The 21,453-nt window shown below is 48.2% G+C and overlaps 1 protein-coding gene across 3 annotated transcripts in view; it reads right to left on the bottom strand.

The window, feature by feature from the left end:
- The window catches only part of LOC138569820 (transducin-like enhancer protein 1), a 654,895-nt gene that overhangs the window by 567,584 nt on the left and 65,858 nt on the right, over window positions 1-21,453 (bottom strand). For all 3 annotated transcript variants that reach the window (XM_069648175.1, XM_069648192.1, XM_069648183.1), the window contains exon 2: window positions 3,255-3,430. In XM_069648175.1, the coding sequence (XP_069504276.1) occupies window positions 3,255-3,278 (24 nt within the window). In that variant the 5' untranslated portion in view covers window positions 3,279-3,430. The remainder of the gene's footprint in view (window positions 1-3,254; window positions 3,431-21,453) is intronic.

Raw genomic sequence — 21,453 nt, 5'->3', positions numbered from 1 at the left:
TACTAGGCAAGAGACATAACTAGTGTAAGTGTGTGGCAGAGAGTGGGGGGAGAAGGGGGTGGCATACAGAACAATAAAACTACAGTACTAGACCTGAGCACATTTAAGATTGATTGGTGAATGTCATCTAATGCACATATGCATGAGTATTTCAGGCACAACCAGGGTCAGGGAGACAGAGCGAGGACCTGCCATACAAACTTGCTGTACCTAGTGCATTCAGGTCGTGCAAGTGCGCAGAACAGGAAGTGTGGGAGGGAGGGAGACAAGTGTGCCCAGTCCAGCAGGGGCCTGGGTTAAGTGAAGAGTGGTTGCCCCTCTCATGGAGCATATTGCAGTAGTGCCAAGCAGAATGCAGAGGCCCGGCGGCAAGTGCAGGACTGGTGGGGGAGCCTGGGACCGGTGGGGCTCTGGAGGTGCACCAGGTCACCAGTCAGCAGTTGAGCAGGTTGGGGAAGGAAAAGCAGGAGGGAAGCAGGAGAGAAGAGAAAGGATGTTAGCAGTCGGGAGGGAGACAGAAAGCGGAAGAGAAAAGTCTTGAGGAGTTTCTGGGACTTCACGAGGTCTGGCCCAAGACGGGGTGAGGCAGGGAGGCTGTTCCAGAGGGAGGCACCTGCAGAGGATAAGGATCTACCCCCAAATCTGTTTGGAAAAACGGCTCACCCGCAAAGAGTTGGAGGAGGCTGAGCAGAGGCCTCTAGAAGGAGACTATTTGGGAAGAGAGCGTTGTAGATAGTTAGGGTCCTGGCCCGAGAAAGCCTCGTGGATAAACTGAATTTTACCAAGATTATAGCTTGTACTCCAAAAAGCCCAGTAAGGAAGGTATATGGACTTGTGGCCCTGCTGCATGCAATATAAGGCCTTGCAGCATCATGCTCCTGCACCAGACAAGGCACTGACAGAGCAGCAAGGCTGTCATACGGAAAATCTGGGTCTCTCCAGATGTTTTGGACTGCAGCTCCCATGATCTCTCACCCTTGAATGGCCAGTTAGGCTTGATGGGAGTTGTAGTCCAAAACACATGGAGAGCCAAAAGTTGTAGACCCCTGTAATAAAGTCTTGACAGAAAACAAGTCCTGGTGGTAGCATGCTGCCATTTGCATCAAAACACGACTTGCATACAGCCGCTTCCTCTCGTCCCTGCCCTTGATCCAGTGACTTAATCATGGTATTAACTTATAAGGAGAAGGTATTTAACTCCTAGAAGCCTGCACTGGAAGGGATGCGGTGGGAGAACACGAGTAGACCATACATTAGCATGTTTGATTCTTCTTTTATGCTTATTCCAGAGTATTTGTAAAATCAAAAGGAGGTTTTTCTGTATCGTTCTTCATAGCATAGCAGACTGACTGTTCATTAGCAGTAAGGGTATTGGCAGCATCTCGCATGTATGTTTTTTTTGCTGGGGACTGAATTATATGAACATACATTTTGCATCATTTGGTGCTTGAATTTTCTGAGATTTATTATAGCATTTGTCCATTTGTGTTAAATCATGTCAGTTAGAAATGTGCAAGCAATCACAGGAAAGACACCACATAGCTTGATTAAACAAAGCTCTGAATAAAAGGTGCCCTAAAAGTACTCGAGCACATTTGACTTGATCTGCACATACAGTTAATGTTAGTCCAGACAGAATCAGAGGGACCTCTCCACAAGACAAGACCCATATTAATGGTTATGCACGGTGCTCACCATCAGGCCAGCTCCTACACACTGCATCCATTGGCCATGTATATTTTCCTTCTTATGGGCACATCTGGGAACAGTTCTAAAACCCAATTCTGATGTGCACGTTAGGGAACACCTCCAAAACTATCTTTCAATTGGGGCCTTTGGAGGTGAGGTGCCGCTATGTTTTTTCCATGCATCACCCTAGACCCAGAAAACGCAATGCATTCTTCTTAGTCTGTTGTTGAAAACTGGCACATTGTGTTTTTTTTCCTTTCAAATTTCTCTTTTTATTGATGTCTCGAGAAAGCATAGCCATAACCAACAGCTGTACAACATTCATATACAACCTCAAACTTTTTTCAATCCTTTCCCAGGTTCCCCAAGCAATAATAAATAAAAACAAACAATAATACTAATAGGTGGTTCCACTAGTGTCCCAATGTCTTCTCACGTCCTAAAACAGTAATGTTATCAGATTCCTATAACTATATAGGATTTTTCATTCTGAAATAGAAACACTGCTATAGACGAGTCATTTTTTCTCTCCCAGAGCATGTGGAGGGATTGTTGGGTTTATCCCCATCGGTTTAATAATGTAGCAAGGTAAATTGCAAGATTTATTTTTTTGGGGGCGAGATGTTAAATTGCCCTCAAAGGTTGTCACCCAATTAAATACACAACAATTTAACATAGCAGCCACTGCGGGCAGTTTGCCTGTGTGTAAGTGGTATAATTTTGTTAATAGACGGTGGAACACAGGCATGACCTTCATCCCTAGCAGACATGAATAGAACTGCAAATTTATGCTGAGGAACTGGGATTTCCCCTCCCCCACACCAGTAGTTGAGCAGATATAAGCAGCGGGACCACCCACCTGGCAGCAAAGAACACCGAAGTAGTTGCACATCAAAATCTAGCATGCAGCAATACAAACTACATCAAGAGTCTTTTTGATTAGGACTCCCATGACCCCACCACACTATTGAGTTTCCTGGCTATAACTGATGAGAATTGTTCAAAACATCTCGAAAGCCAAAGATTGTAGAACCCTCAATTACATAATAGTTGACGCATTATAGACAGAAATAAAGAAATGGGTATTTCATGTCATTTGAACTAGCTAACACCTTAGTGTTCACACAGCTTTAGCCAAGGGCAGAGACTTAATATTACACTGGCTGGCAGACTAAATTGCAGACTTTCAAGATTGCAAGAAAGGACCAACGAAACAATCAATAGTCACACGAGCACATGATCAGGCAACAGAAGAGACGCATGTGCTCCCGATTGACAAGCAAGAGGCCTCAACACCGGCTTTAATGGACCAAAGTGAGACACCAGGCCAAACTGTATATGGTCAACACCGTATTATGAATGAACTACATGTGAAACTAATTTGACCAAGCAAAGTCACACTTTCGAGCACGCAAAATTAGTCCAATGAGGAGCAAGTAATATACACATGCATGAAATGAGACTGCCAAGTCACCAATGGCAAATTCCAGCCAACCCAAGATAAAGAATTAAAAAAATGATAGCACACTGGAGGTAGAGAGTAGTGTTACAAGATTCTGACTTACCGGGGGGCGATTTTGTGGAAACATCTCTGCACTGGTAGCTGGTGCACAGCGCCAGCCTGCCTGCTGCCGGAAACTGGGTTCCTACTAGCACTGTCTGATTTCCAAGACACTTTGCCTGGTCCCCACGCAGCTTTAAGTGATTAATACAGATCAATGGAAGGTTGTGCATGTGGTACCTGCCAAAGAAACAAGAACAAACTGGTTAAGGTCTTGTATGCTTCTGTAAGCTCCATCTTTCCTGCAGATCACCTCCACCCTTAAACTACTTGACATGAAATCCATATTAACCATCAACACAATGTACCCAAGAGAAACCCTGGAGTATCAGAAACAGCTAGTCCTGCAGAGTGTTGACTAGCCTAACAAGAGCATGATATGATATGACATTTATAGCTGTCAGTGATTTCAATCCGGCATACACCCAAGTCACGCCGAGCGTGTAGTGCGCAATTGAAACCCTTATTTATTTTTATCTATAAATTCAATAGTCTGAACGATATATCACTCGTATCACAACCTTTTCCTGGAACCCCTCCAGCCACACTGAACCAGGAAGCAGGCTAGTTTGCAAAGGTAAATATTTATGTATTTAGAATTTAATCACAATATATTTTTAATAGGTAAACAACAATTACCAATGGGGTGACAAAACACTGAATGATAGCTTTAATACACTATGAATCAAGTAATGATTACAAAAATAAATGCAGCACAAAAGAGAATACTTTTGAATTGGTGTAGAGCAGATAGCACTATGGTTAAGAGTTCCCCTGCAACGCCCCTCAACCCCCCCAATAGGCAATGTAAAGAGATGGGAGGAGAGAGCAGGTATTCAGGAATAGCACAACTCAGACAGAATATCAGTCCCACCTTTCCCCTTCAAACACAAGAGAAAAACGGAATTGACTTTGCAGCTGTCAGAATGGCTTTGAAATGGTCTTTGGAATTGACTCAGCCTAAACACCAATTGTGGGCCAAAGAGCCGCATTGAACAGTTGCACACAATCACAAGCAATGGTTTAGTCAAAAGAAAACAATGGAAATCTCAAAGTCCAAGTCGGAAACAATTTTAAACTGTCTCAGAATGTAAAATCGCGGCAAACTTTCCTTACGCGATAGTCGCTATAAAGGGTTCTATGGATAGCTATGGAGGTTAGGTACAAGTAGGAGTTCAAATTTCGTTTCGTTTCTATCATAAAAACAGAGGGAGTTATACAGGTTTTAGTAAAGGTCGTTTTTGTAAAATAGGCGCGAGAATGGAAAACAGAAATGCATTTTGAAAATGGCAGATGGGTTGATACAATCGATTATGACTATGAAAAGTGAATGCCACAGATGGATCTTATAGTCACGTGATCAGTGTAACCCGCCTGTTGTGGATACTCTACTTCTTCAGATGAGAAAAGAGTCAGCCCAAAGATAGTTCTAGCAACACTATTGTTCTGAATGAAATATAGGATGGGTTTGAGATTGGGATAAGAAAATGCAAATATGCTATGTGTCACAGTTCTTCCTATTAATACTCACTGGATAAGTTATTAAATTGGACCGTCAGTTCTGGTCATGGATTGGATATGGTCTAGGAAGAACAGCACATCAGGCACAGGATCGCGTCAGCTAAGCCGGTCATCGGATTTGCACAGGATCAGCCCTTTTAGTGTGTGGGTATTTCAATCGGCTGGATAGCGAGTTCCTCAGGCAAGCCTAGTGGTAGCAAGCCAGAGAATTTCAAGATACTAGTTCAAAAGGCCTTCTCACACCACAGCGCTTCACAGGTTGCAAGAATAAGTTTGAAGATTTAGGCCTTGCAGAAAGTCAATAGTTCTCTACTGCTTGCAAGAATCCTTGGCATCTGGACCTGGAAAGATGTTTAAAGCTGGATGCAGAATGCTGGATCAGAGTGCTCTTCCGGAATCAGGAAAATCAGTGAGTCCCTATGTGTTGTCAGCCGTCTCTATTTATCCTTTAAAATGACATCACAAAATGGGCGTATGGGCCGGCTTAGCTAAGCCTGCCCCTGTGAGCTGGGATTGGGTCAAAACTTCATCTCCTCCTTCGTTTGAGTGATTGGATCAAGGGCTGATGTCACATTTTATGGTTTGCTTTACAGTTCTTAGAAACCTCCCTTTAGCTACTGGTCTCAAAATCGGATTTTATACTAAATACACATTTCTACATTGGTCACTTTTACACAAATCACACACAAAGATGCCACATTTTATGTAGCATCTGTTCATCAAAATCTCGCAGCTGCGAGGTCTTGTTTCAACTTTCTACAGAATTTTGTCTTTTGTGCTATGAACACAATTTCCAAACTGTATGCAAATTTCCACAAATGTGTGTTTAACATAGGAATGTGTGCAAATTTTCACAATTCTAGGAATATATTTCACATAAAACCACAAATATTGCCATTCCTGTCCAGAACATGTTACACAGTTCTGCCACCTCTTAAAACGTGCAGCCAAAAATTAGACTAACAGATATGTCCTTGGTATATTTTTCACCATTTTGAATCACAAGTTATGAGTCTATAAAATTATTCTTTGTTCATGCTTAACAGCAAATGGTACGCCCCTTTTTCTCTCCCTGGCGTCCAGGAGCATCCCCCTCCTTGTTTGTTCCTTCCAGGAGCCATTTACGACCCTCTCACGCCTCCGTTTCCTGGGCTGAAGGGCCTGCCATTGTTCATTCCATTTCTGAAGAGAGTCTGGGCTAACCCACAATTAGAACCTCCCAGTGAGTTTCTGCTAAGAGGAAATGCTCCCCTTGGGAGAAACCCGTTTGTCCACTTCCAAAGGGTTGCAGCTCAGCCAAGCTAATTTATTCTCAATTAAATTCCAGGAAAAACCAAACTTGTTGCATCAAATATAAATACATGTTTTGTTAGCTTTAACTCTGTGGGATAAAAAGCAACTGAGATCTGTATTCTTTAGCCACAATACTTTTTATGTTTGCTGATCCGGCAGACTTTTTAGTTTAGATCACTTTAAAGTTTCATCAGTAACTCATCTGACAGCTGTCATTCAGGTAGCCCAGGGTACTGCACCCAGATTCTGACAGAGGCTGTCGGTTTACAGACAATCCAGTTTTTCTGAAGAAATGTTTTGCTCTTCACATTAAGACTTTGTATTTTCGCAATGCTTCATTAGGTTACATGAATTTTAGCGCCAAGCAAGATTTTGAATGTTGAGACGTGTTGTGTTATAGGCATTTGAGTTTTTAACACAAAGCAAGTGTCATTTATAGGCACCTTTTGAAGTTTAATTTGCAAAGCGCTGCTTCTTTCTCTGCACTCTGTTTGCTGGTCATGGAGCCCACTGGCACATTTTCTGCAGGGTGTGCTCTATTCCACCCCCAGGCACCAGGGGTGGCAAGTTGTGCATCCCTCTTTGTGTGCTGAAGCACACAGTTTTTGTAGGTTTTTGGCGCGCACAAGAGTTTTGCCGCCGTGTTGCAGTTCCTTGCACCATAATATCAGAGTGATGCCGCATAGCACAGCAAAGTGGGTCAATACATCCCACATAACGCGCCTATACACACGTGTTTCAAGGTGCAACGCGGCAAGTGGGGGGGGGACAGAGGGAAGACAGAGACAACAATCCTACTAGGTCAAGTGTCAATTAGATTACGCAAGTGAAGGGGCAAAGTGCGGGGTGGATGGGGCAGATGACAGTACAGTACATGGGATAAATAGAATATATAAACAATAAGCGAAGTACGGCGAGCTGGTGGCAAGTGCAAGGGTAAGTGCAGACAACAGGTGTCAAGTGCTGGTGGGGGACTGTAGGGCTACAGAAAACAATCCCCAAGTGCGGGGGTTGCCAGGGAGGCAGTGCATTTGTGCAACTGGCGGGGCAGGAGACCTGGGCCCGAGATCAGAGAGTGGCCAGTTAACAAGTGCAGTTTCAGCCAGGAGTTCAACAGGGTAGGGGAGGGGAGGGGAGGGGAAGGGGTGGAGAAAACAGAAGCAAAGAGGAAGGTTATGAGGTGCTTCTGGAACCGGAGATGTTCTCCTCGAGTTTCAGGGAGGCTGTTCCAGAGGGAGGCCCCAGACGAAGAGAGATCTACCACCAACTCGTTGCTTGGAGAAGCGACTGACCCTGAGGGAGTTAGAGGTGGATGAGCAAAGCGCTCAAGAAGGAAGATATTTAGGAAGAGAGAGAGTTGAAGGTATGAGGCCACAGGCCCCAGCATGCCTTGTGGACAATGCAGAGGGTTTTGAACTTAATCGTCGCAGCCACTGGGAGCCAGTGCAGAGATTTCAGTCCTGTAGAGATACGATGGGCTTGAGGCCAAGGACAAGTCTCGCAGCCCTGTTCTGAATGAGTTGCAGAGGGCACAGAGTAGAAGTAGAAACATAAGACCACTGAACTCCAATATGACATTTTACACAATTACCCCATAACACCCAAATTAACAGTATGAGACAGTGGTACAGATAAACTGCCACGTATATCACGGTGGAACATTCAAATCAATTTTGAGTTCCATTTTCTAGTCCACCAACAACAAATTTCATGCACGAGGACTAATCAACTCTGTGCTGCTAATCCTAAAACTCTCCTGCTGCCCCCACTCAGTGTCGTAGTAATATTGTGGTGTCATAATCAGCCACTGCCTCCTGTCAAGGTGTTGCCCGCCAGAGAGGAAAGTGGGAATAAGGCAGAACATGCAGTAGTGGTAGGGACGAGTAAAATCGGGTAAATAGTTGGGATGGTACATAAGATACTCAGGAAGGCATGAGAATGAAAAGGTGGTGGAGCTATGTATACAAATGAAACAAATGCATCTTGGGACGCCACTGTATTACATGGGCACAGCGCCCAAAGAGATGGGTGAAGAGAGGCATTTTCAGGCCAGATTTCATGTCTGGTATGTACTCACCTCATGGTGAACCAGGGCACGTTGAAGCCATGCCCAAGAAAAGACAGGACGGCAAATCCCAAATGTTTACTCGCCTAAACCCCGAACAGCTAGGTTCTACACACAGGAAAGCTGGAAGGAAATACAGGCACATTTAACAGACGGTGGGATTTTGACTACTACTTCCCTGAAAGCATAAGCCCGGGTCTGTGCCTTCCTGAAGGTTCGAAGGTCCTAATAAGACCTTTATGTGAATGGTTATATGTGTGCGAGGCAGGAATCAAGTTAGTCTGAGGCTGGGAGCTTATGGAAGTTAATTTACATAATACAGCCTTTGACAAGCCTTCACATGCTGGGCTGCAGTTACAGTGTCTTGCTTGTGAATAGAGGGATCATGCAATGTTAAGTCAAGACCAGGGTGTAGGGTCTTGTTAACAAGGAATGTTATCTAGTGTGGGATTGAAGTAGGTTCTACACACAGGAAAGCTGGAAGGAAATACAGGCACATTTAACAGACGGTGGGATTTTGACTACTACTTCCCTGAAAGCATAAGCCCGGGTCTGTGCCTTCCTGAAGGTTCGAAGGTCCTAATAAGACCTTTATGTGAATGGTTATATGTGTGCGAGGCAGGAATCAAGTTAGTCTGAGGCTGGGAGCTTATGGAAGTTAATTTACATAATACAGCCTTTGACAAGCCTTCACATGCTGGGCTGCAGTTACAGTGTCTTGCTTGTGAATAGAGGGATCATGCAATGTTAAGTCAAGACCAGGGTGTAGGGTCTTGTTAACAAGGAATGTTATCTAGTGTGGGATTGAAGTAGGTTTCTGACACAGGACGGTGGTGGAATTTAAGGTGACAGATATTATGACAGACCCTTTTAGCATTAGTTTTGAGGCAAGGAAACCCCTCTTAGGAGGTTAGGGATATTAAGGACCTTTTTCCACACAGAAATAAAAAAGTCTAAAACCAAAACCATGCCACCTTTGGGTTAGCTTCCTTCTGCAACAATACAAATGCAAGCAAATAAAAAGAGCAACACTTACGATTCTAGTTTGCCTGCATTTAGGTCTGGGAAAAGAGCACATTTATCCCAACAGAAAAACATTCCACATGTTTCAACAGCTTAAAAACATGGACAGACATAGCATAACAAGCCCGAGTGTAGCACTTCAAAACAGAGCAAATCAGACAATATAACTTATTACAGGAAAAACTTGCCATTGCTAGGCATCCTAAAGAAATCCCGATATAACCTAGCACTGCAAAGGTAGTGCATCCACAGAAAGATATTGGAGTGCTGAGAAAAATTACCAGGCAAAAACTCCCAAGGCATGACCCACGTTCACCATTTGCCTGCTGTCGAGCAATTAAATCCCTGAATGCAGGGTCAATATTTCATGAAGCAGCTGATCAGCTTAAGGACCATTATGGTTTTCAGCCAACCTACCTACTTCACTCAGTTACTGTTGTATTCAGCCACATCATGGGCAGTCCAGACTACAGGTAAATACGCAGTCTCTGAAGACATGGAAGCATCATTTCTATAGCACCGGATCAATGGAGGGACTGTGCATTCAGCCGATTTCTGTGGAGTACCCTGAACACATATAGATCAGTGAAGTCTTTGTTACCACTGTGAGCTACTGGGAAGGAACCCACAATAATACACACAATGCAAATTCAGCCGCGTGCGCCATTATAGATATTTTATCCCGACAACCATTAATACAGGATCTCCTAACATTGCTTACTTAAACCCCAGGCAAGCTCCTGCAGCTTGCAAGAACCCAATGATTTTTCTGAACTTGTTTTCATTTAAAGTTTTTTTCAATCCAAAAAAATTGTTTTGCCACCTTTGGCTTTTCTCTGTAGAATAGTGTATGTAAATATGTGCTAAACCACTTGGAAAAAAGCGCTATATAAATATCAAATTATTATGAATTATTTTTCTTATCACTGCACTGGTAAGCAGCTGAATATTTGTTTTCCAGGTCTTTCCTCAGCAGTTAAGTGGTGAGGAATGCTTTCAGTGTAAGATGGCAGTTAACACTCAGGATAATATATCCACTGTCTGTTAGCAACAGTGCTTCTGACCCACGAGAAGCATAGAAGACCCTTGTATAAAATACAGAGCTCTGACAGCTACTTATTCAGGAGAATAGTTCAGATTACAATTTTGTAAGATTGGCTCCCTGGACTCCGTACCATCTAGCCGTTATTGCTGCTCAAGATCCTGACCTTCCCCAGCCAAACAGCATGTTGGGCAAGAGTCAATGTACTTCGAGTAGACTCCTGTATTTGCAATGTGCACTGAAACCCATGCACACCCAACACAGATACATGATTATTACACCCCCACCATCAAGGCACCCCCACCATCTCATCTGACATGAGAAAAGTCTTATTCGAAGTAGTCAAGCACTGTGCCAAGCCCCCACCCAACCCCAAGATGCTAGCTTCACAAGTAAAGTGTGATGAAATTAATACCCACTTCATAAACTTCAAAACTCGCTGCTTACATGGACGTCGTCCCGGCTTCTTTTATCAAAAATTTACTGGCCCAGTGCTCAGTGTGCTCCTCTGCATCGTGAGCGTGTCCCACAATGAGGACTCATTCAAGACACTTAAGGTCTCGTACGATTCCTCTTAAAGATGCCCACACTTGACCCAGAGAACCTAGCTACCTACAGACCCATCCCAAGCCTCCCCTCCATCGGAAAGCTCATACAAAAAGTACACCCCAACTATTAGTAAACATCAATCAACTTTGCCTCCTTCGGGACTACCATTACGGCTTCCGCATCAAATGCAGTACCGACACTGCGCCATCCAAATGGTGGGTGACGCAATTCAATTAAATCGACAAGGGCGACACCTGCTCTCTAGTACTCATAGACTTCTTAGCTGTAATTGACAGTTGACCATCAGACATGCATAATCCACTTCACAAACAGGATGCGCTCCTCCCATACAGTCCTACAATGGTTCACTTCCTACTTTATCCAGCAGACACTAAGCCATACAGATTGGATTTCAGATCCAAAGAACTCCGAGCCACATGCTGTTCCCCTCCTCCCCCCAGCCCACAAGGTTTCAGCCTCTGCCAAATCTTCAACATATATATGGAATCTCTGGAATTTTCCTAAAGGAAACCGACATAGCCAGTCTTCAATATGATGAGGACACCCAGCATTATCACAAGGTCAAACGGCCCCCAGTAAATGACCCACTTTCCTGAGTGTTTGGCCATCATTCAAACCTGGATACCAAACGCCTACCTTAAGCTTAACCCCAAATTCATCCTCATCGGTCCCCCTGCCAAACAGCAGCTTGTCCAAAAGTGGCTTGATGATATGCAAATATACGTATTTACGCCACAGCTGTCAAAACTCCTCCAAATCCCTGGGCTTCATTGTTGACAACAGCATCTCTTTCCAAAAGCACAATGCCAAGAAAGCCCAAACAGCCTGGCTACAGTTCGCTAAACTGTAAAATCAAACCCTTCACCCCCTCTGGCCCCCACCCACATAAATTCAGCTTTGTGGGCCAGGTTCTCATGATCTCCTACATTGACATAGGCATGCACTCTTATCTGGGCTCCCAGCCTCAGATCTGCCCCCCCCCCTACAAAGCTGTTCACCATGCTGCATCCCATCACAAAAGCTTCCACCTCCTTGCCAGGATTCTACTAAAAACTGCCTGCATCATAAAGCAACGCAGACTTCAACGGCACAGCAACATGCATGGAGGCTTAACTACACATCTCTGGAGGTTTAGCACCTCCAGTAACAAACCTATCAAAGGTGTGTAGTCAAAGCCATCATGCAAAGAGAAGACCTGCAAACAGCCCTGCCACACACCCCTTTGGACCTCAATGCCACTTTAGCCTATGCACCATACCACCATCTGCCAGTTCTGCGAAACTCTAAAAACAAGGCTGTCCTCCCATCAATACCTCCCACATGACTCAATACATATTGTTCCACCTTTCAACAACAGCACTGTGCTGTCCAAAAACACGATGCACAACTTTGACTTACACACACTGTAAACCGCTTTGCTGATCTCTAGCTAGACTGGTGCTATAAACTATAAAAAAACAATTGTAAAGATATAAATCATAACCCTTAAATCTACGGGGTTCTATGCCTATATTTTATAAACACTAGCGAGCCACGTCACACGTCCCTTTTTTGGCCCCACTAGCCAGAGCCTTTCGCCCTGTCCGGTGAGCATGGCCTTTGCCCGTGCCCACTATATATTTTTTAAATACATCCAGCCCCCTCGCCATGTATTTAGTTTTTCCCATAACTACGACTATAATGGCAATGTACTACAGATAGTCGCAATTGTCGCAAAAACTATGAAAACCTGCCCTCTGAGTCACTCACCAGGTGCTCCTCTCCTCCTGGCATGCTTCTTCCCACTCCCCTAAACTCATGTTTCCCTCCCTAGTCCACTTCCCATGACCCCCCGACCCATGTTTTTGGAATTCATTCCCAATCTCGTTTTCTTTTGTAGCCACAGCTATCCTGCTGAATAACCACGGCCACAAGAAAACTTGTGCTCTTAACTTGGGCCCTAGCCCCCCTCCAACTCCCCAATTTCACAAGATGTACTCTTCCTCCAAATCTCTTCTCCCCCGCCTGTAGCCTGATGCCATTGCATCACTTTTCCTCCTCCAAATGACATTTTTCGCCCTATCGTTTTCGGATGGCTGCGGGTATAGCCGCAGTGGTCTCTCGCATTGAACAAGAAAAAGAAATTGAATCTTTTTCATTTCTGAAAAGCCGCAATGCTGCAAAGCACCATGGGAGATAGCACTATAATTTTGGAAGACGGGAGAACTCCCTTTGGGACTAAATATTTTTCAAATGAATGGACGCTATATCCCCTGAGCCCCCACCCCTCCAGAAATCGAGTCAATGCTTTGTGCTCCGGTTGTTTCGTACCTGGTCCAATTCCATCCAGCGGTTTCGCTATAGCAAAAATATGACTTTTATCCTTCATGGGACAATGAGTGGGGGACTAAGCCGAATCTGTTTTTTTTGTTTTCTTAATAACTTCTTGATTTTTTTTAACAGCGCTTTCCCAAAATGTCAGGCATATCCATCATACGAGTCACAAGTTATTAGCAATTCATTTTTAGGGTTTCCTGTGGTACTTGATACTTAACTTGTATTGCGGTAACCGCTGCACCGATATATATTTTTATAGGGCGTTATCTTTTGACTTGTGTTATGAATACGGCAGAAATGTTGCAGACAAAACTGTATGTGCTGGCTCCCCCAGATTGGGACGTTAGTGGAAGATTTGTTAAAGAAAAAAGAAATAAATGTAAAAAGCTTTTTTTTTTTTTTAAAAATGACTCCCCATTCATTTTCCCATAGACAAAAAAATTAAAAACAAAATAAAACACATTTTTAAACCAGCACACACCGAAAAACACCGGACAGATTGGACCAGGTCCTAAACAACTTGGACACCTTTTGTGGTTTGGGTTAATCCATCTAGTATTTTAATCATTTGACAGAGAAGGAGATGCCCCCCGCCCCACCCTCTTCTTCAATATAAATAGCTATAACTAGAATAAGGAACAAGTTACTTACCTGTAACTGTTGTTCTCCAGCATGGGTCTGGCATGGATTCACATGCTCATGAATATTCCCCGTCAGGCTGGGAATCCTCGGTAAAGAAAAATCAGTATCAGTTTCGTTTCTGATCTGTCTTTCGCAGTAGTAACCAATCACTGATCTCTGCGTCATACTGACCACAGCCAATGACTGCCATCTCCCTAAGCCCCGCCTCTGGCAGCCATCTTCAGATTTGGTAGCACGTGAAGTGGCAGTATGACCAAGTGAAGAGCCGCAGAGGGGTAGGCGGGAGGGTTCGCATGTGAATCCATGCCAGACCCATGCTGGAGAACAACAGTTACAGGTAAGTAACTTGTTCCTTCTCCAGCATGGGATCTGGCATGGATTCACATGCTCATGAATAAAAGAATACATAGCAGTACACACATGCACAACCACGGGAGGTGGCAAAGGCTCAACATTAAGCATTACATCCAAAACTCAACATTAAGCAATTCTTACCTCCTCACCAGGCTCACCTTAAACGAACAGGTTGCGCAGCACTGCTTGGCCGACCCTGGACTCCTCCCTGGAATCCCGGTCGATGCAGTAGAATTTCGTGAAGGTGTGCGTCGACCTCCACGTAGCAGCCCTGCAGATGTCCAGCAAGGGCAGACCAGATAGGAACGCCGTGGTAGCTGCGATCGCTCTGGTGGAATGGGCTCTCGGACGGCCAGGCAGCGGTCGGTTTGCCAACCGATGACAGTACATGATACAGCCGGAGAGCCATCTGGAAATGGAAGCCTTCGAGAGAGCCTTCCCCCGATTGACAGGTCCAAAGTTCACAAAAAGTTGTGACGTCTTCCGAAAACTCTTTGTGCGGTCCACGTAGAACTTCAGCGCTTTAGCCACATCCAGCGAGTGCAAAGTCCTTTCAGCCGGCAACGAAGGCGACGGGAAGAAAACAGGCAACACCAAGGGTTCGTTGAGGTGGAAGTCCGACGGCACCTTGGGCATGAAGGAGGGGTGCGTCCTGAGCACTACCCTCGTGTCGTGAAAAGTCAAGTACGGGGGCTTGCAGGAAAGGGCCTGGATCTCTCCCACCCGTCGTGCGGAGGTGATGGCCACAAGAAACGCTGTTTTCCACGACAAGAACTTCAACGGAGCTGAGTGCAGAGGCTCGAACGGAGGTCCCATGAGCTTGGTCAGCACCACGTTGAGCTCCCACGCCGGGGCCGGAGCCTTCACCGGCGGGAACGATCTGAACAGTCCCTTCATGAATTCTTTCACCAGACGATGAGACCTCAAAGACGTCCGTCCCGTGGTTCTGGTGTATCGGGAGATCGCAGCAAGATGAATCTTGATGGAAGCGTGCGCCAGTCCAGCCTTGGCCAGCGTCTGCAGGTACGGCAGTATTTGAGGAGCCGTAATCCGTAGAGGGTTAATCTTCTGTGCGTGGCACCAGACAGAGAACCTCTTCCATTTGTGTCCGTAGCATTTAAGAGTTGAGGACGCCTTGGCCTTTGCAAGAACCTCTCTGCAGTCGGCCGGTATGTCGTAACCTCCAAACTCTAACGCTGCAGGAGCCAGGCCTGCAAGTTCAGCGACTTCAGGTCGTGATGGAGGATGGCACCTCCTTCCCTGGAGAGAAGATCCGCGTCCACTGGCAGCTTGATTGACGGGGACGCTGACAAGTCCAGAAGGTCCGGGAACCATATCTGCCTCAGCCACGCAGGTGCGACGAGGATCATCCTGCACCGTGACCTCTTGAGCTGGTTGATGAGCCGGATCAGCAGTGGCAATGGAGGGAACGCATATAGGAACAGGCCCTCCCAGGGGAACGAGAAAGCATCGCCCATGCTCCTCGGCTGGGGAAACCTGCTGGCGAACCTCTGGCACTTGGAGTTCGTCGCCGTCGCGAACAGGTCGATCTGGGGTGTGCCCCACCGTCGGAAGAGGCGGTCCACTAGATCCTGCCGTAGTTCCCACTCGTGGCACGAGCGCAGCTCTCTGCTGAGCGAGTCGGCGATGGTGTTCTTTATTCCTGCCAGATGAAACGGCACCAGAAACATCCCTTGGGCGACGGCCCAATGCCACAGGTCCTGTGCCTCCTTGAACAGGGCTGGAGATCTGGTACCGCCCTGCTTCCTGATGTAGAACATGGTCGTGGTGTTGTCGGTGAAGATCCTCACCACCTTGCCCTTGAGGGATGGAAGAAAAGACCCGAGGGCCCAAAACACTGCACGGAGTTCCAGGACGTTGATATGGAGGGACCTCTCCGCCGGCAGCCAAAGACCCCTCGCGTGCAGGTTTTCGGTGTGCGCTCCCCACCCTTCCAGGGAGGCATCCGTGGTCACTGTCTTCTGGTGGCCCGGGGTCTGGAAGTCCATGCCCGCCGTCAGATGCGCGCGGGTGCCCCACCACCGGATCGCTCGTCGGAAACTCTCGTCGAGTGTGATCCTGTCCTCGAAGCCGCCCGTCGTCTGGATCCAGCGCGCGTCCAGGAACTCCTGCAACGGGCGCATCCGAAGCCTGCACAGGCGGATGAGATAAATGCAAGAAGACATCATTCCGAGGAGGGACTTGATGGACCTCACCCTGGCCGTGTCCGCAACCAGCATCCGCTGCACCTTGCCCAAGATGGCCCTCGTCCTTTCCTCCGACAGAGAGGCCAGAAGCGACACTGTGTCGAGCTTCGCTCCCAGAAACAGTGCGTCTTGTGCGGGCACCAGGTGTGACTTGGCGTAGTTTATGGAGAATCCCAGGTCCGTGAGTAGTTGGACAGTCCTTGCCGTGTGCTCCGCGGCAAGCTCCTTCGTCTTTGCTCGGATGAGCCAGTCGTCCAGGTAGGGATAGACATGGATCCCCTCTCGGCGCAGCTGCGCCACCACCGGTGCGAGGCACTTGGTGAACACCCTGTGTGCCGACCTCAATCCGAAGTGAAGGGCTCTGAACTGGTAGTGACGCCCTTGGACCACGAATCTGAGAAACTTTCGGTGTCCCTTTAGGATGGGGATATGGAAGTAGGCATCCTCCAAATCCAACGACGACAGGAAATCGCCCTCCTCCAGTTGACCCAGGACGTGTTGGAGGGTGACCATCCGGAACTTCTGTGCCTTGATGAATTTGTTCAGTCGTCGAAGGTCCAGGATGGGACGCCATCCTCCAGTCTTCTTCACGAGGAAGTATCTTGAGTAAACTCCGGAGCCCCGAAGCCTCTTTGGGACGAGCTCGATGGCGCCCTTCTAGAGCATCGCCTTTACCTCCAAGAGAAGTTGAGGGACGTGATGTTCCTTCCTGGCCACCGGGGGGACGCGCGGGCACCTCTTTAGAAACTCGAGCGCGTGACCCTGAGCCAGGGCGTCCAGCACCCAACTGTCGGTGGAGATGGACTCCCACACGCTGACGAAGCTCGCCAGCCGGCCTCCCACCGGGGTGCTTCGGTGGGGGCCCGACCCCACAGCCGGTTGAGTCCTGCTTCGACGAGGCTTTGCCGCCTTGTCCTCCTTGGCGACGACGGCGGGGTCCGCCTAACTTGCCTTGTCCCCTGTAGGCTTCCTGTGACGACGAACGGGCCGCTTGATGATAGGTGGAAAATCCGCCGCTGGAACCTTTGGAGGCACCCTGTTTGCCTCCGCCGCTCCGAAAGGGCGGCCGCCGTTGCTGGAGAACACCAAGAGCCCGGGCCGTCTCTGTGTCCGCCTTGATGGCTTGTAGGGAATCGTCCACTGTTTTCCCAAACAGGTTGTTCCCGTCAAACGGCATGTCCAAGACTCTGGTCTGCACGTCCTGACGGAAGTCAGTAGCCTTGAGCCATCCACGCCGCCTAAGGCACACGCCGTTGCCCAACTGGCGAAATCCAGTGTCAGCGATGTCCGTCGCTATCGTAATGGCGTGGTCCGACGCCACTTCTCCTTCCTGCAAGATCTCTAGGGCTTCCGCCCTCTTGTCGTCTGGTAGGAAGTCCAGCAGGGGGGCCAGTTTGTACCACAACTCCCTGTCGTAGCGGGCTACGATAGCCAAGGCGTTGGCAGCCTTAATCGTCGTCGCTGCGATGAGATGACTCTGCGTCCCATCGTGTCCAATTTCTTTCCCTCGCCGTCCGGCGGGGAGGTTGACGTTGAGGCCGAGCCCCCCCTGCTTTCTTCCTGGCCACCGCGGAGACGACCGAGTCCGGGGTCGGCTGTGCCCGAAGGCACAAGGGGGCCGCGTCCGGGACCCGGTACTTCTTCTCGTACCGATCCCTTCTCGCCGGCGTTGTGGATGGGTTCTTGAGGAGGGCGAGACCCTCATCCCAGATATCGTCTAGTAGAGGTACAGCGAGGACCCTCTTCCTCTTGGCCTCGCGCCGTTGATAAAGGAAACCTTCCTTCTTCTCTTCCGGGCAGAGCTGGAACAGCTCGGATGCCCTGGCTATCATGGCGTGAAACGATCCAATCTCGTCGGGCGGGGAAGCCCGGGGGGGAGGTGACGACGGGAGATCCTCGTCGTAAACCTCGTCGTCTGTACCCGTCGCGGCCGCGTCAGTCCCCGTATCATCCCCACGTGTCGTGGACGGGGAGGAGGGTTGAGCAGGGCGCGATGGCTGAAAAGGAGGTGGCGGATGAACCCTTCTTCTCTTAAGGGGAGGGCTCCCAGAAGGGCCTGGCTCCAGGTCCCCCGTCGGGAGCGGTTCCTCTGTTGTGGTGGTAACGGTAGTCTCGTCCTCATCTCCGAGCATAAGGACTGTATAGCCAACAAAATGGCCGCCGAGTTGTCTTGCGGCACTGGTTGAGGGGGTTCCATTGGGCGGTCAGGAGCCCCGTCGGCACCCTCGACGTTCTCGTCATCTCCTACGTCGGGGTCCCTCCCGACAGGATGGTCTTCTTCCACGCCAGCGCCGTGGCCTAAGACTTCGATCAGTTCCTCCTCAGAGGTTGATGCCGAATCCACGACGACCTCCTGCCCCCCCCTTTTTCTTCTCCGTCGGAGGTTTCACGGGGGTCCCGTCGATGGGCATGAAAGAGGACTCCCTCCGCGGTGGCAGGGAGATTCTGGGCCCCGAGGTCACCACCACTGGTGTAGCCTCCGCAGGCTGAGCCAGGGCCACCGCGACTGTCTCGATAGAGGCCTTGGCCGGATGGATCAAGGCTTTCACCACCTTAGGTGCACTCACCGCCTTCTCCTTGGGGGGAGGGTCACCACCTCGCTCCCCCTCTGATGGGGCCTTCGAGCACGACTGGGATCTCTCCAGGAGCTTCGCTGGGTGCTCGGCCTTCCTCTTACCCGAGCCAGAGCGTTGGCTCGTGGTTGATGGCGCCGGGGAGGATGCGCCCTGCCTGGCGCCCGTAGAGCCTGACCGTTCGGCGCTCCCGGTGCCAGCGGACTCGCTGTGCTTGGCCTTCTGTTGGGCCCCCGTCGCCGGGGGGCCCTCAAAGGTCTTAGAAGACCGCTCGGACTTCTTCTTCTTCTCGCCTGATGGGCTCTTCCCTTCCAGCCAGTTGGCGAGACGCAGATGGCGGTCCTTCATGGTCCGCTCCGACATATTGCTGCAAAACGCACAGTCCTTCTCCAAGTGCGTCTTGTCCTCATGCAGGCAGTATAGGCAAAGGGAGTGTTCGTCCTCCTTAAAGACATTCTGAAGCTGGCATCCAGGGCAGACCCTGAACAGCTTTCTGGGCGTCGAGCTTCCCTTCTCCTGGGCCATGATCGAGATGGGCCTGAGAAACTTCTGGAGTCCTCCAAAAGCGTGGCTCGACGAAATCTTCACCCTTGAGGGGCGTAGAAGAATCCGACCAGGGTCCCCGTTGATCGGATAAAGAAACGGTGGAGCTTGAGGCTCTTTTGACCGAAAAAGAGAAAGTTTTCCTAAGAAAAAGCGCGAAAAAAGCACTAAAGCTCAATAGCAATAGCACGAGGATCCCAACACTTGAACATGCGGTAAAAATCTGAAGATGGCCGCCAGAGGCGGGGCTTAGGGAGATGGCAGTCATTGGCTGTGGTCCGTATGACGCAGAGATCAGTGATTGGTTACTTCTACAAAAGACAGATCAGAAACGAAACTGATACTGATTTTTCTTTACTGAGGATTCCCAGCCTGACGACGGGGAATATTCATGAGCATGTGAATCCATGCCAGACCCCATGCTGCAGAAAATGAGAATCCGGTTGTTTATAAATGAAACAGACATCTTTTTTTTCTCCCCTTTCCTCGATGCGAGTGATATCCGCGTTTATATCCCAAGTTATAACCGAGGGTATCAAAATAAAACACAGAAAAAAGCCATTTGCAGGTCAAAAAATAGATGGGATTGCTACCAGACTAGAGGTGGGGGGGGGGGGGCAAGAGGACACCAAGTGAAATTGAGTGAGCAATTATGTGAGAAAATGTCACCTGTTATTCTTGTCATTATGCAAAGTGTGCGGTTTTGCACCATAAAATCCTCAGCCCGATGTGATCTTGCTGAGTTTTTAGATCTTGCTCGACTACAGCCAACACATATTGTTAATAAAGTGAATAAAGCTGGTTGTCCTTGAACTTGGCGTACTACCTTATCCTTGGATGGGGGCTAGGAATCAAGTTTGCACCACAAGGCTCAAACATTTTTCCATACCCTCGGCTAAAACCTGGGGTATACCTGCCAATATCTGACATCTCAAAGAAAACTGCATCCCAGAAAAACAGTGTTGTTGGGGGTGGACGGGATGGTAGAAGGTAGGGGAGGTGAGGACGCCATCAGGATAGTGGGGGAGCTGGAACAGATGGGGGGGGGGGGCAATAAAACTGCACATGTCTGCGGCTATCTGTAGTCCATACTACCGATACCCATGGGTATACGTGGTACATTATCACACTGGAAATAGGCATCCGGGACTCCTATCCATGCAGTAACCAGGACCGACCCGGCTTAGCTTCAGCCCCCTCAGTCCATGCTGTCTAATAAATGAGCACAAGTTACAAGACGCAACATGGCCGCAGGGTGCCGGCCTCTTCCTCGCTTTGAAGCCAAGCAGGATCAGTCCCGGTTACTGCACCGATGGGAGACAGTCCACAGTCCCAGATGCTGGGTGATTTCCTAGTGTTAAATATCTCATACCATTTATATTTTAAAACCGTGCTACCATCAGTACTTGAAAGTATTTCACTCTAAAAGGATAAGTGCCATGAGGCCCACATGAAAAGAACAGCTCTCTGTGAGTAAGGAGCTGCTAATACATGGATAATTGCAAACCCAGCTTGCGAGGCAAACTAGGATAACCTTTGGTTTTATATATAATATGCCCCAATATGGGTTAAAGGTCTTCTATGATGCATTCTGGTACTTGTAGTCTCCCAGTCAAGATGAAGGGGGGGTTGGGTTTATTTAATTTATTTATTGGACATTGTATGGGGTCTTTATACAAGTGTTTCCAGGGGAGGAGAATCAATATAACAGTTTGCTCTTCCTATTCTTGCAATCCTTCTGTGCAAGTGCAAGAATGAGGTGAAAGGTGCAGGGGTAGAGAGAGAAGTGCAGGCGTGAAGTGCCCAAGCTAAAGGGTTGAAGGGTAAGAGCTCGGGCCCAAGAAAAGCAAGTGCTGGAGGAGCCTAGAATGCAAGTGCTAGGGGGAAAAGGGCAGTGGAAGGGAGGGTAAGTGCGGAAGACAGGATGGACCAGGTTAGGGCTAGTCCCCGAAGGGAGCCCGAAAAGCAGTGCTGGCAAGGGATGCTGAGGCGAGTGGTAGGCGGTGGTCTGGCCCCTGTATAACTCTGAAGGCGCCAGGCACAGCGGCACAGGG

This window comes from Ambystoma mexicanum, chromosome 1p (assembly GCF_040938575.1).
Source record: "Ambystoma mexicanum isolate Mex_15411 chromosome 1p, UKY_AmexF1_1, whole genome shotgun sequence".
Lineage (NCBI taxonomy): Eukaryota > Metazoa > Chordata > Amphibia > Caudata > Ambystomatidae > Ambystoma > Ambystoma mexicanum.
The sequence above is the reverse complement of the archived record's forward strand: the minus strand, read 5'-3'. Positions and strand labels throughout refer to the sequence as shown.